Source organism: Mustela lutreola, chromosome 4, assembly GCF_030435805.1.
Source record: "Mustela lutreola isolate mMusLut2 chromosome 4, mMusLut2.pri, whole genome shotgun sequence".
NCBI lineage: Eukaryota > Metazoa > Chordata > Mammalia > Carnivora > Mustelidae > Mustela > Mustela lutreola.
Window position 1 is genome coordinate 133,304,331 of NC_081293.1, and position 16,591 is coordinate 133,320,921.

The following is a 16,591-nucleotide window of genomic DNA, read 5'->3' on the forward strand; positions in this document are numbered from 1 at the left end:
GGACCAAGTGGAGGATAAAGAGGGAAAAGAGCAAAACATAAAAAATAAAAAAAACATTTGAATTGATATGGCCAAGACTTTCCAAAATTAATGACTTTCCAAAGTTAATTAATTAATGAAAACTGTGAACACAGCAAGCTCAGAAAAAACCAGGTAGTGTAAATACCAAAAGCAATGAAATAAATAAGGAAGCTAAAAACACAGACCAACAACTCATACTTCCTATTTAAACTGCTGGAAACCAAGGCAAAGGCAAAGAGAAAATGTGGAAATAAATCAGATGGGAAAAATACTTTACCTATAGGGGAGCAAGTACAAGAAAGGTGGACGTTAAAACAAGGTTTCAAATATTTAATGATACGCATATTTACACCTTCAATTTAGCAATGACTTTTGAAATGCCTAATAAATGTCATGTTTTATAAAAGATGATACAGGCAAAATAAGACCTAATAACCTCCTTCTCCCAACTGAGTAGTAAAATCTGGTAGAAGGAAGTAAGAAAAGTATATGCATAATGATAATTGTAATAGTAATAATAATATTCAGATTTTGAAGTTACCACGAGGGAGGTACCAGTCACACAAAATGTCATGGTGGTGCTGAGGGGAGGGAAAGCCTGCACTGGCTCGGTGGGTCAAGGACAGTTTCTTTCCTGTTGCCCACAGGAGCTGACCCAAAACTTGGCCTTCATCATTTTCCTCCCATTTTTTAAAATTTTCACCTGCCCCTCACTCAGGCTATGTTTCCTTCTCTTTCACTGAGAAAATCGTGACAACAGTGAACCTTCTTATCTCTACCCCTGTTCTCATGCTGTCCAATTTTCTCATAAGACACTTTTTGTTCTCTGTTTCCGTTCATGTCTCTGTTTCTGTTTCAGTCCTGGCATATCTGTCACGATGACATTGCAGACCTCTCCTTCTTCTCCTCAATCCCACCTTTCCAGCATCCTATACATTCTCCATGAAACAGATTAATCATCTCTCCCCTGCTTCGTCTTTTCTGTGCTTCTTGCGTCACCTACAGAATCAAGTCTTCCTCTTCGGCCTTTCAGAGACCCTCGTGTTCTGCCACAAACTTCGATTTTTGATTCCTGAGAGGAGATAACCCGTGAAATCTTTTCCAAACGTATTTGACGGAAATATCCATTGACTGTCTCTTGGGCCTGTCATGTTTTGTGGAGTACAGTTTGGGAAGTGCTGAGCTTGAATGAAGAATGTGAACTTCTGGGAACGGGAACAGGAGGGAGAAGCATGACTGAAGTCATCTTGGTAGTAATGAGCATGGAGAATAGGCCAGCTGCGTATGAGGTCATGACATACATTAGTACATGATTCTCCAAATGCTGATTTCTTCTCCAAGATTTTTAGGAGTGAGCCTTTGTGTCTGTTTATAATCTGCAAAGACTGTCATGCAGAAAAATAGGAGGAAAAGCCTTTCCGTTCTTAATCTCAGGAGAAAATAGATTTTAACCACGTTTCTGGAAACTTGCATTGGCAGAAGTTAAAGTCTTCCAGAGAGCTCAGTTTTATTTCATTTGTAGTTATATTTCATCTTAACAATTTAAATGTAGGGTTATTTGGCAAATTTGAGAAGAATAATGCGTTTTTGTTTCCTAAGAATTTTTGTGCTGTTCTTTTATAGCCTCCCTGAAATATGTGCATTTATCCAGTTGTCATCCAAACATCTGAAAGTATACTTGATAATGTTCCTATCACAAAAGCTAGGGTTCATTGAGTTTTTGTTTTTTTTTTAAAGATTTATATTTTTGAGAGAGAAATTGGGGTGGGGAGGGGGGGAGAGAGAGAGAAAGAGGCAGAGAGAGTCTTAAGCGATTCCATCCTAAGTGTGGAACCCCACATGGGGACTCGATCTCCTGACCCTGAGATCACAGCCTGAGCTTTATTTTTAGATAAGGAGTCAGATGCTTAACCGTTGGCTGTCACCCAGGTGCCCCCGTTGAGTGTTGTTTTATTGGCAATTTCTTGTAACTAGGAATCTCCTGCTTTAGTAGAATGGCAATAATTAACTGTCATGTCTTTAAGGGAGTACTAAATCATTCTGAAGGAACTTATATAAAAAAATACCAATTATAGTTTGTTATGATCCTTTAAAAATTCATGATTTCTTTAAACTGTTTTTGGTGAGACTTGCAGGACCTAGGCTGGAGAGTCACCTTGAGAGACTGGCCACTCACTGAGTGTTGCAAATGGAAATTATTACTCTTTACATAGGACCTTTCTATAGTTAGAGGGCAAAATGCAAGGCCAGTCATGTGGTACACTCTAGGGAACAGAAGACTCTATCCAGCCCTCACGTACAGGTGCGGAGAGCGTCCTCATATCCCTCTGGGCCTGCCTGGCTGTCAGGGAAGATAGGTAGCCAAAGGCAGCCTTCCTGCCCCCACGGACTTCCGGTCTGGTTGGACATGAAGTATGCCTATGGCTACACACTTACTCTGGGATTATACCGGGAGTGTTGACTTTCTCAGAAGATGCAGAATTAGGAGTGGAGAAGGAAGAAAAAGTGCTTAGGGAATATGTGATACAAACATATTATGGCAGTGGAATGGGTCTCTTTCTGAAATTTTGGATTAAAACCCTGAAATTGCTGCTTGTGTTACTACTTTTTGAAACTGATGGGCTTCATTAGAAGAGCAGAGGGCATCAGCCTGATACTGAGATGCATTGAAGTTTTAGATCATTGGCAGTATGTCAGTTTTCTCTGTTGTTGTGTCATATCTCAGCATCTCCGGCTGGACAACGTATCTTTTTCACAAGTACACAATAACGGGAAGCTCATGATGTGTTGATGTAAAGTAAAACTTCTTACTGATGGTGAATATAGTCAGTAGATTGTCTAATGTTATTTTCATGATCAAGAGAAAAAGAAACTATCACGCTGCTAAATACAATCCTTTTAGCATCATCCACATGTTGAAATAAATTCTAGTTGCAGACTTTTAGCTGATAACTCTCATTTTGGAATGATTATATTTCCAGTACACATACAAGTATATATCTGCTGAAAAATGTTCCATTAAGACATATTTTAGGTATTCCATTTGCTATCAGTTTCACTAACTTAGAACCGTATTTTTAAAAATGCTTTCCCTTCCTAAGTAGAGACGTGGAAATCTTGCTACCGTGTAGCCACAGTAACGTGTCTTAAAAATGAGACTGCTAAATTAAGTCTTTTTTTTTCTCTACTTTCTTTAACACTATATTATTGTATTCCTTTGTGGTATTTCCATCACTTAAGGGAATGGGATTTCAAATTGAATTCTAGAGAGACTTGAATTCCCCTTGGGTTCTCTTTCGCTGGAAGTATGTGTATGCTCTGAGGTAATTAGTGGCGCCTCATTAGGATAATGCTGGCAGAGTGGTAAGACTTCCTTCTGCCTTGAATAACTGCTGACAAAAAACAGACGCCCACCACTAAATAAATAACCTTGCTTGTGCTTCCTATACGTGAAAATACTTTGGACAGTAATTCATGAACACAGTGCAGATGAATGAAAAACTTGAAGCAAGCTACTCCTCTAATAGTAAACTGTGGAAGAATCTTTTCTAAAAACATGGACTTTATACTTTCTACCTGCCACAGGCTGCCCCACGCCATTTGTTTTCTACTCCTACTTCCACCGTTCGTCTTAATGATTCTCTCCACTTCTGGCCTTAAATACTTCTAAGCCTGTTCCCTAATTTTCTAGGCTTTGAAGTTAGTCCGAGGTAAGATTTAGTGGATCATTCTTTAGCTTGGCCAACATTGAAATCCCACTTATCTCAGAAGAAAAATAACACGTTGGAGGCTCTGTGCTTCAAAATTTGACTGCCAAGGAGACGCACCAAAAGAAGCCTTAGGCTAAGGGAGTGGGAAATGAGGCAGTTACTGCTTTTTTAGTTGTTCCTAGTTAATATCCGGTCACTGTCTCCCAGTGGCTGCTCTGAACTGTTGGCTCCGTCCTCCGGTCCTGAAAGCCACACTTTATCCATCATTCTCATCTCCTGTGTTCTGCAGAGACTGAGGCCGCCTGAAGTGAATTCCTTCACTTGCATCTAAATTACCGCTCTTCATCGGCACTCACGCTCTTTCCCCTTCTGCTTCTTCAGTGGTATGTAAGTCGTTGAAGTTTAGAGAAACAAACAGGATCGTTTAGCCCCTGCAGGACCACTTGAAAGGTCAGTCATATAATGTCCATTTTCTGTTCTCAGTTTGAAAGGTCCTGGTGAGTCTAAAAAAGGAAGATAAATATGAAAATGGCTTGAAGACTATAAAGGGCTGTACAGTACATAATTTATTAGCAATCTTTTCCATTGTTTGAGTTTGATATAGCTTGATCCAGTTTTTGTTAGTGGAAGATTTGGTTGAAAAGGATGCAGCAGAGTATGAGTGGATTCGGTTAAGAGCGAGGATGAAAAGAAGAGAAAATGGGTCCTGCGAGTAAAATTGAAAACACTTGGGGCTTTATTTTGTCCTTAGAAAATTGGGCAAGATGACTAACTCCTTCAAGCATATGAAAGATTATTATATTGACCCATACTACACTTTATCTCTTCAAAAATGAAATGGAGAAAATGGTTTTAAATAGCAGCAGCAGAGAAGAGTCTATCATTTCTGAATTAAAGGTTATTAAACACTGAAACAGGTTATTAAAGGAAGCTATAGAATTCTCAGCATTGAGTACCGTTAAGATCAGGGATTACTTCTATTAAATGTTTCAGATATTTTCTTCCTAAAAGCAGATGACCTGATGACTCCTTGCATTGCCTGTACTCTTTTGGACTCTACTGTATCATAACACTGGAATTTGGAGCATCATAGGGAGCACTTAATTTTCTCTTTTCTATTAAAATTTTTCCTTACTATGTTCATTTTCCAAGAAGATACTTTCCAGAGAGAAAAGATGGAGACCTGCATGGGTGATAGTTGGACTAAGTCCCGGGGATTCTCTGCCATGGATTCCAGCTGATGAGGACAGCTGCTGCTACTGAGCTACCATCTTCTCACCTCCTCCTTTTCCCCGCCAGTTCAAAATCGCTTTTTTGTAAACAGTCTATCATCTCTCATTTAATTTTAGACCAGAAATAAAAGCCTACGCATCCTCAAATAAAGAGCAAACATTCAGATCTTGACCTTGGCAATTCCAGAAGTATTTTTGAATGCTTATAACCAAGTGGGTTCCTTATTCTTTCTCAGAGAAACAATGAGCTGCAGCCATCTTTGACCCCCCAAGTCAAGTGCATTGTGCAAGTGCATTGTGATATTCGTAACTGAAAGCTTTTTGTGTTTTGGTTTTGGTGCTTCCCTCTCTCCTGGATTTGTTGATTTCAACAATGGAGTGATTCAGGAAGGTGGAGAGGGGACGGTCAGTTAGAGCCCTCCAGGTGCCATGTGACACACACCACTGTCGGCAGTGGCTGACTTACATCACATATACCCCCACTGGAGTTCTGGTCGTTCCCAGCCCAAGATTAAAGTTAATATGCCATCTCTTTGCATTATTTTTAAATAGTTCTTTACTTCTATGGTATAAATGAATAACTTATATCAGTAGGGATCATGAAGTGAGTTTTTTGTAACAAATGTTTTAAAGCATATATATATATATCACTGACATGATACACAAAAACCAGTGTATATATACATTAGTTGTGATATATATATATATATATATATATATATACACACACACACTAGTTGTGATATATCACAACTAGTGTGTATATACACTGGTTGTTGTGTATCATGTCAGTTATCCAGTGCCATCAGTATAGTTTCAGTCTTCAGTGATGTGATCTTTGACTATATTTTTCCAACTCACTGTATACCTTTCCTTTTTTTTTTTTTTTTAAAAGATTTTTATTTATTTGATAGAGATCACAAGTAGGCAGAGAGGCAGGCAGAGAGAGAGGGGGAAGCAGGCTCCCTCCTCAGCGGAGAGCCCGATGCGGGGCTCGATCCCAGGACCCTGACATCATGACCTGAGCCAAAGGCAGAGGCTTAACCCACTGAGCCACCCAGGTGCCCCTACCTTTCCTTTTCAACAATTCACTCCTTGAGCCATAATTGCCTCAGTTCTCCAGGATCTTTTTTGTGACTGGCTTGAATGAGCTCATTGTTTATGCGCAGTAAAGAACGTTTCTGATACTGCTTTGTTGTGAATATAGTTGAGTGCTCTAGCCCACTTTCTTGTTGAGCCAAAAAGGTCTATTCTGAGTATACTCTCTCTCAGGTTCTACCTTTGCTGAAACTGAAGGAGATTTTGAAGAATTTCCCCCATCTTACCAGGTTGTTTCAGCTACTCTCCGTTTTCTTTTTGGCTTTGGTATAACTTTCGCCAATTATAAAGGTTGATTCACTGGGGACCTCTTTATCTTTTTGTATTGTGATATAAAGTGTAGATTTAAAGGAAACATACTGTTGAGGCAGCTAATTCTTTTAGGCCTTGGCAGTTGGATGTAATCCATTTAGAAATCTGTATAGAAGGCGTTTGATGGTTAACAAAAAGTAATCTATAGGCAAACTGGAAATAACAAAATGTAAGTGTAAAAGCATGCTGGTTAGTAAATATTTCCTGTTTTTCCATAGATGGAATACAGTTTTATTTGTATGATCAAATTAAAATGGGATTTTAGTTACATTTTTCCAGATTGAATACTTATTTTAGAAAGGAGCAGCTGTCAACTGAAGTAGAAAGAAGACCTCATTGTCTTTTAATTCCACATCTAATTTTACATAAAACAAAAAGGTATATTAAATGATAGTATACAAAGTCTAACGTAAAACAGTTGTATGTACAAATATTGATGTGTGTTTTTCATTGACTAAGATGATAAAAATTCAGAAACATTTCTCTCCTTAATAGTTAGCATCCAGGGGCACCTAAGTAGCTCAGTCCTTATGCGTCTGCCTTTGGCTCAGGTCATGATCCCCAGGGTCCTGGGATCAAGCCTTGCATCCAGCTCCCTGCTCAGCAGGAAGCCTGCTTCTCCCTCCCCCACTCTCCCCGCTTCTTGTGTTCCCTCTCTCACTGTCTGTCAAAAAAAAATAAATAAAATCTTAAAAAAATAGCATCCATTAAATCTATTTTATGACTTCTTATATTAGAACTCATTCATTTGTTTGTCATTTTTTTAAAGTGTTCATTCAAAAACTTACATGATTCGAAGGATTTTATTTTTAATTTTTAATTTTTTAATTTTTTTATTTTTTAAAAGATTTTATTTATTTATTTGACAGAGAGAGATCACAAGTAGGCATAGAGGCAGGCAGAGAGAGAGAGGAGGAAGCAGGCTCCCTGCTGAGCAGAGAGCCCGTTGTGGGACTCGATCCTAGGACCCTGAGATCATGACCTGAGCCGAAGTCAGCGGCTTAACCCACTGAGCCACCCAGGCACCCGACTCATAGGATTTTAAGATAAAATGGGAGCTAACTTGAGAAACTTGGGTGTGAAAGATAAATAAGTATGTAAGAAGTACAATAATAGAAATATTATTATAGCAGCCAATTTACTATCATCTTTTGAAGAAAACCTCTGGGATAAGCTTTACCAGTGATTCCAAACTTGTAAATGTGTGTCAGGCAATTTCAAGAGTTCTGCAAACCCAGCATTGACTGTAGGTTTAATTAATAATATATGACTCACATATGTATTGCTGTTTTCCAAGGCGATATAGAAACAATCCTGTTCAATGAAGTGTGATTTCATTTATACAGTTACCAAATTCACAGAAGCATTTTGGTCATTGCGTCCCCTTTCAGCTGCTGCGAAAAGAGCATCCACTATTGTATGATGGGTGCATGTCAACAGCAACAAAATCACCTGGATGAATGTCCAGAATCTTGCTGTTGGATTCCAGGTTTTGAGGAGAACATGTAACCTCTCGCAAGGCTGTCACTGTCGGAAAAAAAAAAAGTTCGAGTCTTTGGTGAAAATGGCTCTTCGGTTTGGTCTCCTTTCTGTTAGTCACATGTTTAACTGAGTGATATTGTCAACTCTGTGCATAATGTTTTTTTTTTTTTTTTTTTTAAGATTTTATTTATTTACTTGACAGAGAGAGACACAGTGAGAGAAGGAACTCCATTGAGCATCTCCTAGAAAACTACTTAGAGAGTTTATCCTGCCTGTCCTTACCTCATGGTCAGAATGTAATCTTTCCTAAAACCCTTGTGTATTGACTTCCCTTTTAGAACAAAAGTTTTTCAGGTATTACTATGGTGACCAGCTGCTTTTGACATGGGTCCTTTCTGACTTCTTATTTTCATTAAAGGATTTTCATTTATTATCTCGGAGCAATTGAAGTGTGATTCTAGTCTGTGTCATCTTACTGACTCCAATTCTTTTTGCTTGAAAGAAGTCAAATCCTTTTTGAATGATCAAAAATTAAACATTTGTGACTGACTCAAAGTGATAGTAGTTTACAAAGCTTTAATAAAACTTTTTTCTAAAAAATGATGCTGTTTAAGGTTTCTGAAAATTCTGCACGAGCCTTTCATAGGTAGCAGCATTTCTAAAACTTTGCAGTAAGTTTTAATTTTCTTTGTTTTATGTGCCTGAGTTGGCATTAGCAGAATTAGCAGTATTCATAAGAATTTTTGGGGGAAATATGTCAGAATACGTTATTTGGTGGTGATGGGGGGTTATTATTAAGGAATTCATTTTTATTAAATAAATTTAATAAAATTTTATTAAATAAGCCTCTTTGTTACACTACTCCTTTAATAAAATACAGTGAGCTTATGTTTCTTTCTTTGCTCAAGACAATGGGAGATGGTTTAATGTGTTTGAGTTATTTGATAAATAGCCAAATTAGAGATATTAAAGTGAGTAAATATCTTTTCCTGAAAATCATGGAACTCTGCTGCCTTGCTAAAGCATAGCAGGCCACTGAAGAATGTACCAAGGAATTTGTATTTCAACTATTATATATATATTTTTCTTTCTTGTTCTTTGTTTATTGTAATATACTTAAGGCAGTATAATGCCCAGACCGAAGTGAAAGTCCTCATTCTTGGACCCGCGCAGAAATGTTTAGATGTTTACAGCATTAGTGTCATTACATAATACTCATGGGATCTCGCATCCATGTTTCTCCCACCTATATTTTGACAGTATTATGTTGTATACAGTTTGCTAGTGTGGCTTTTGTCCTTTGATTCTCAGTCTGAGGATCTTAGAAGCAGGTGAAGAGCTGGACAAATTTCAGCCTTTATGTCATAGAATCATATAATATTAAGTCATTAAATTAGACTCTTCCCACTGGATATCTCCCCGTGGGTGGCCTGTCAGTGCAACTTCTCTCCAGAGCCTAATTTTCCTTCTGCCTTCCCAATTTTAGTCATTGGCATCAATCAACAGTCAGGAACTCAGGGCAACAGTCTTAGGGTTGTTTTAAATTGTCCTCTTCTCTCGCTTCTGTGTCCAGTCAGTTGCCATGTGCCATCAGTTCTGACTCTGCAGTATTTCTTTTTCCTCTGCTCCTGTCTTTTGTCATGGCTCCTGCTCTGTCATGCTCTCGTCGTTTCTACTGCAGGAAAGTACAAAAGCCGGCTTGCCTCTGGTCACCTCCTCTGTCAAGTCGTTATCGACTAAACCTTCAGTGCAATTTCCATGCTTGATAAAACATACTACCTTCCTAGAAGCTATATCATTGTTTTTTAGTAAGTTTGTTGGGACTCTTCCTCTTTATCCTCATGCTGCCGTTAGGATGTTTTTCAGTGTTTGCGTTTCTTTGTGTTGAGATGGATATGAGAATCTTATTGCTGAAAGAAGAATAAACAAAATGATTCACATTTTCACAAATCGTATCTGAGGGAAGGTAATAGAAATGGGTCATGGCTGTTATCAAGAGGTCTGGTATGTGTTTGCAGAGGGAATTGGGAGCAGAGTAACTGGAACCTGGACCTCACACGAAGGAACTATATTTGCATTGTTCTCCCAATACATCTGGCCCCGGGAAACTCTCCTTTGTGTACATGAAAGAAATACTACAGCAAAATTCAATACAATTTTAAATTTCTCAAGACCAAAACCATAAAAATATTAGATAAATATCTAAGATCAAACAATATTGACAACTGCATGGAAAGTCTTATTTTACTTGTGACTTTATTTTTAAACTCTGGTGGGAAAGAGAGGGAAGAGCTCTTCCCAGCTTGGATTGCAGAAGCTGAAGAGAAGATGACGGCTCAGTCAGAATCTTTTTGGGAGCCCCGGGCCACATTGTTCTGTGTGGTGGTCTGTAGTAAGTGTAGGCCATAGGATCTTTCCTCATTTAGATTTCTGCTGCTTTTGCCAACCTTCAGAAGGCTGTAGCATGGCGATGTGGAACCATATTGCTTTGGAAAGCCCCATAACAAAATACCTCATAGCCTGCTCTCTAGAAATACAGAGAGTTCAACTTATCTAGGTATTTTGAAGTTAGGAAAGATTTGAAGAGCAATCACAAAACTATGTTTAGCCCCCCAAAATAAATCTGGTAGAGAGAATTTTTAAAACAGCTGTAATAAACGTATATAGAAAGCTTATGTTGGATAACTCTGGAACCATGGCATTTTGGAATGCATACATTGATCATTTTAACCCACTGAGCCTCCCAGGCGCCCTGCATACATTGATCATTTTAGATTAGGTTTTAGATTACAGCTTCCTCCAGTGGTTTCCCATTATATTTGGAATTAATTCTAAGTCTACCATGCGTTGCCTGGAACCAGGGTGACCTTGTATCATCAAAATCAGAACTCTGAGAGAGAAAGGAAGTTCTGTTACTAATTGTACCTGAAGAACCAGGAATACCTAATCCTGTCCTGGGTGAGTTAAAACATATGGTTACCTGAACTCCAAGGTCCTGCTCCCTCGTACCTGGTCCCCGTATGTCCCTCCCACCTCATCTGCCACTTTCCGCCACACTCCACACGGACCTTTATTTCCTCATCTCTGTACTTGTCTTGGAGCCTTTATGCTATCTCTTTTTCTTCCTGAAACAATCTGCCCCCAGAATCTCACACGGTTAATTAATACTGTGTTATTCCGGTCTTGGCACATTAGTGAGGGCTTCCCGGTCTGTCTAAAGTTGCCCTTTTTCCCAGCACACCAGCCTTTGTTCCCCATAGCACTTCACACTACCTGGAATTTTGTATGTGTATTCATTCACTTACTTGTTTGTTTTTTCCCACAAAATAAACAGTAGGTACTATCTTTGTCTCGTTCATTACCATGCTTCCTGCCCTTAGGACATTGCCTGGTATGTGAGCTTCAAATATATTTGTTGAATAAGTAAAAGCAAGTTGATTTATTGTAACTTAACTGATTGACTCCTGACGAATTAAGTATCATGACATTGAAACAGAGTTATTTTGGGGAAAAGCACCTTGGTATAGGAGACAGATGGGACCATTTCCTTGGATTACTTAAGCTTTCACTGACTGTCCTTCCCTTTCTGAACCTCAGTTCCCACATCTGTCAAGTGGGATTATAACTGTGTTGCCCACCTCACCATAAGTAGTATAAGATAAATGTTTGAGGTCTTTAGGCCGTGCAGCTCCCGCTACAGCCGTCCGTCCGCCTGTCGGCTTGCCCGTCCACCCGCAGCATGAGCGGCCTTCGCGTCTACAGCACGTCTGTCACCGGCTCCCGCGAAATCAAGTCCCAGCAGAGCGAGGTGACCCGCATCCTGGATGGGAAGCGCATCCAGTACCAGCTAGTGGACATCTCCCAGGACAACGCTCTGCAGGATGAGATGCGAGCCCTGGCAGGCAACCCCAAGGCCACCCCACCCCAGATTGTCAACGGGGACCAGTACTGTGGGGACTATGAGCTCTTCGAGGAGGCTGTGGAACAAAACACACTGCAGGAGTTCCTGAAGCTGGCCTGAGCCCGCTGGACTCCCGTCACCACATGCCCCCCAGCCACCGCCCGGCCATGAAGGACCTTATGACCAACTCCCTGTTATCCTAAAACCTTCTGACCTTGGAATCTTTCCCCCCAACCCAAGCCCCTTCTCCTCCCCTCCCTGTTCAAAGGCAACATTCCTTACCCACTAGTTTCAGAAATTGTCTTAAGCAACAGCCCAAGTGCTGGCTGTCCTCAGCCAGGCCCTGAGCCTGCCACCCTGCCTGGCCCTAGCTGATGGGTGCCTTTGCTGGTTCCATTAGCCAGGGCTCTGCCAAAGGCCCCGCATTCCCTGTCCTGGGAGCACCCTAGAGACAATTAAATGTCCCATTCCACTGAAAAAAAAAAAAAAAGATAAATGTTTGAGAAAGGACTGTGTAAACTGTTATAGGGCTTTTATAATTAGAAGGTATAACCATATATTTTCCACTTCTCTGCCACTTAAAGTATTGCTCTTTTCCAACTTCCCCTTTTCTGTTAAGACCTCCAGGCGAGAAACCTTAGACATAATTCTTAACTGTACCCACCCTTTTGTTCTTGACATGGAGTTAAGTCTCTGAGCTCTGTTAATTCTTCCTTTGAAACATCTCCAATTTCAGTTTTTATTACCACTACTTAATACCCCATGTTAGTGCCTCATCACTTTTTCCTAGATTACTATGATAACATTCAACATGTTTGTTTTCTCTTCCCTGTCCGACTTACCAAAGGCAGGTTAATCTTCCTAACAAACGATGTTTGCTGGTAACCTTCCATGATCTCCATAGCCTATTTGAAAACATCCACATTCCTAAGACTGACCTTTGGGGTCTTCTAAGGTCATACTCTCCATGCTAATTTCTGGCTCATGTCCATCTCCTGAGTTTCATATTAATACTAATTTCAGTGGGTTGTTTGTTTTTTTTTTTTTTGCTTGTTTTGTTTTATTTTGTTTTGCCACTAATTTCTCATTCAAACATAAAATGCTCTTTCCGTTCAAGCACTTTATCCTCCGGAAGTTCTTTCCTGACAACACACCCCACATTTAATCACAACGCACTTAAAAAACTTCTTGTGCTTTTTTCCTGTTATGTAGATATGGTACATCCCTTCTAACTCCCATTTATTGAGTACCAACCATATGCCAGGAATAATACCCTAAATGTTTTCATTAGTAATTACGAAAATCAATACAAAGTAACCTAAGAAAGGTTAATGCAGTTAATGCATTAACTTGTTAATAAAGGTTAATGCAGAAACTTGTGTTGTTATTTAACTGCTGTATAGAAATGTGTTTTCAGCATAAAAAATTCAGAAACAAGACCCGTGTCTCATTATTTTCCACCTGCATGTACTATTCACAATATTAAGTTCTCACTTATGCTTTTTAAGATTGCATATATGTTTCATATTTCCTAATGACTGACTTTTTCTTAACATCAGCACACTCCATACCTATGAATTCCTGTGCTGAAGAACTTCAGTGACCCAAGATGTTCTTATCTAAACAATTAAATTAGAATGACAGAAGTTCAGGGAATTTGCTAATTACCTTGCAGTCATTTGTTAGCTAGGAACAAGTTTATAAGCCTGGGATTTATGTGGTATTCGCCTTTCCCCACAACAAACCAACATACTGGTTTATAGTCATAACAAGATAATTTCAGCATAATACTTTGAGCAGCATGGCAGAGGTTTTTTTTTCCCTTGCTTTTTAATACTGGTGACTTTAGACTCTCGAGTTTCCAGCGGTCTGAGGTTAATGAACTGTTGCATTCTTATTAACCATGGTGAGCTTATGGCTTTACAAAATACCAGGTTTTTCTTGCCTTGTGATTTTTCTCCCCACCCCGGCCCCGTCATATGATTTTGCTGCATTTTTCAGTGCGTGAAAACTACATGCATCATATTACCATGTTCCCAGAAGTTGCCTGGCAGTAGCTAAGTTTGGCTGAAGTAATGCTAATGGCATTTACACCTCATGAAACTTACCACTGATCTGGTTAAAACTGATTTTAACTAGTGTATTTTTGCAGGTATTTGGTTTAACGACCGCTTTTAAGAAAAATTGAATTTATACACTATTGACTCTTGAAAAGGCCAAAATCTAAATGAAAAATTTATATTTGGACATTCAGCCAGGACAGTTCTAAAAATAATCAGCCATACCATCACTAACCTTTGTGAGACAACCTCAAGTTACATCTAAGCATTGATTAAATTATTAATGTGATTTACAGCTTTTTGAAAAAAAATGTTGAATTTTTATCTCTCTCTCTCTTCATGACACATACTGTTTGGTGACTTCACTTAGAAAAGAAAAAGAGGAATTTATGACCTCATCAAAAGCCTCATTAAGGAATATGTTTGGTTTTCATGCTGAAGTTTTTTTTTTTTCTTTTTTCTTTCTTTCTGCTGTTGTTTGTTTCCAAGAAATTCAGTCTCTACACTCACATAATTTGGGGAATTTCAAATACTACGTCATTCAGCCACAGCTGTTTTAGATATGCCACAAACTGTAGTTGTATGAAATTGATTTTGATTTTTTTTTGATATGGAGAAAAGCAAAGGATACAGAAAAGCAAACAAAACGGGGAAAATTTAAACTGTCTCCATAGTAATAGAATAATTCATGAGGCCAAAATGCTATAGCTTAGTAAGTAACTACCTTACTTTAGTGCAACATCAAATACTGGTGGTTGGTTTCTCGTTTGGTACAGATGTGGACTATTCTACCTATCTAGGGTGGTTTATAAGAAATTATGGTCACGGTAGGGGTTTAAGTTGGGTTTGCTCCATGAACTGGAGGCATTTTCCCCAATAAGGAACTGGCAGATGAATTTTAGGTACATTAAAGAAATAAATACAGACAACTTGCACAACCTCCGAAACTTGGAAAACCAACATCATGTTTTATTTTTTCTAATCTTCTCTGAGCTCATTTGTTAATAACCCTCATCTTTACTCATTTTTCTGTCTTCCACTAACCCAGTTTTCTACTTGGAATGACTTTCTTTATGACAAAATCCATTTGATTCTTTCTCCCTGTACCTTTTTAGTGTAGCACTGAAGAGAAATTAATTATATTGAACGGTTGTTCTTAAGTTTGCTTCACTTTCGTTTTTCTTCTCATTTTGAACTTTCATTATGGGTGGTAGATCAGGAATTGGAAAGACCTTTGTTCTGAATAATTGGAGTGACCATATTTGCCAATTAGATACTAGAGCAATGGTTATAAACCTGTCTGAGTGCTAGAAATTTATGGAGAACATTTGGATACACGTATTTTCAAGTATGTACCCAGAGATTCTGGCTTCGTAAGCTCAAAGTAGTCCTGTAAATAAGTGCTGGAAATAATTGACAACAGTTTTGTTCTTAAGTCACCTTAAATGAAACTCTAAGGATTTGTTTATAAAGAAACAAAAAAAGATTTTCTGTTCTTCTGGATATGTAACTCTCCAAAGTCTTGTCTTCAGCTAGACTTTTTAGTTGGCTTATAATAAAGAAGAATAGTTTAGGTTAAATTAACATAATTAACTGGACTACTTATGGGTCCATTACTAGATAAATAGTGTTACACTGAGGAAGGTAGAAAATGCAAAGATATTTTTCCTATAAAAAAGATAACAATATATATCAAACAATATATATGTTGGGGCTTATAAATGAGACTTCTCAAGGGCTGAGTGTGGACTGAGGAGAGAAGAGGGCCTCTCTCAGAGCCCTCAGGATTCTAGTCTTTAGCCTTTGCCTAGAGAGGGGGGGTCTTTTGAAAGTGAGATTGTGAAGCAGTTGCTAGAGAATTGGGAAGAAGACAGGGAAGGCCGCATGACAGGGCAAAGTGGACAGTCCTAGGAGGGAATAGTCAAGTGTGTTGAAGCTGCAGTAAGAGGTCAAGTAAAATGAGGATTAGAAAATTGGTTTTACCAGAGCGGCGATGGGGGGGTGGGGGATGAAGATGGGGGGGGGGATAGTATGGGGGGGAGGAATGGAAGGTTCTCGTATCAAAGAGGCATTTTTCAAACTCCAGTTATTCATCTGTCATCTCATATTTATTTTCTTTCTAATTACTACCTTTTTTTTACCCTTTTTCTTTAATTTTATAGGTGGTATTCCATGGTTAAAAATAATCAACATTTTATAAAAAGGTGTCTTTAGGATTCATCTCACAGTCATCCCAACTTTCTCCTACCTCTTACTTACCTCACTCCTTACAAACAGTCGTTCTGACCAATGTTTTGCTTATCATTTCATGTTCTTTTATAAGGTGCCAGAGAAATCTTACTGTGATAACCTTTTTAAAATTTAAGTGTAATTAACATACGGGTTGTATTAGTTTCAGGTGTATAACATAATGATTCAGCAGTTCTATACATTACTCAGGGCTCATTGTGATAGGTTTAGTCACCGTCTGTAACCAGTGTTGTTACCATCTTACTGACTGTATTCCCTGTACTTGTCATCTCTGTGACTTATTTATTTTGTAACTGGAAGTTTGTACCTCTTAATCCCCTTCATCTATTTCACCCTCCTCCCCCGCCCACTTCCCCTCTAGCAACCACCAGGTTGTTCTGTGTATTTAAAAGTCTGTATTTTTGATCCATTCATCTGTTGATGGACATCTAGGTTCTTTCCATAGTTTGGCTATTGTGGACATTGCTGCTAGTTTGTCCCTTTTTTTCTTTCTTTGCTTCTTAAATTCCACATGGATGCCCTAGA

The 16,591-nt window shown here is 38.8% G+C and overlaps 2 protein-coding genes across 12 annotated transcripts in view; both read left to right on the top strand.

Annotated features, from left to right (window-relative positions):
* The window catches only part of PPP1R9A (protein phosphatase 1 regulatory subunit 9A), a 304,701-nt gene that overhangs the window by 106,363 nt on the left and 181,747 nt on the right, over positions 1-16,591 (top strand). The window lies entirely within an intron of this gene.
* LOC131829398 (SH3 domain-binding glutamic acid-rich-like protein 3) lies at positions 11,530-12,030 on the top strand. The gene has a single exon (XM_059171163.1). The coding sequence runs from the start codon at positions 11,595-11,597 to the stop codon at positions 11,874-11,876; it is 282 nt and encodes a 93-aa protein (XP_059027146.1). The 5' UTR covers positions 11,530-11,594; the 3' UTR covers positions 11,877-12,030.

Bases quoted from the DNA above. Each gene is read 5' to 3' on its own strand.
- LOC131829398 (XM_059171163.1), top strand. From the start codon at position 11,595: ATGAGCGGCCTTCGCGTCTACAGCACGTCTGTCACCGGCTCCCGCGAA.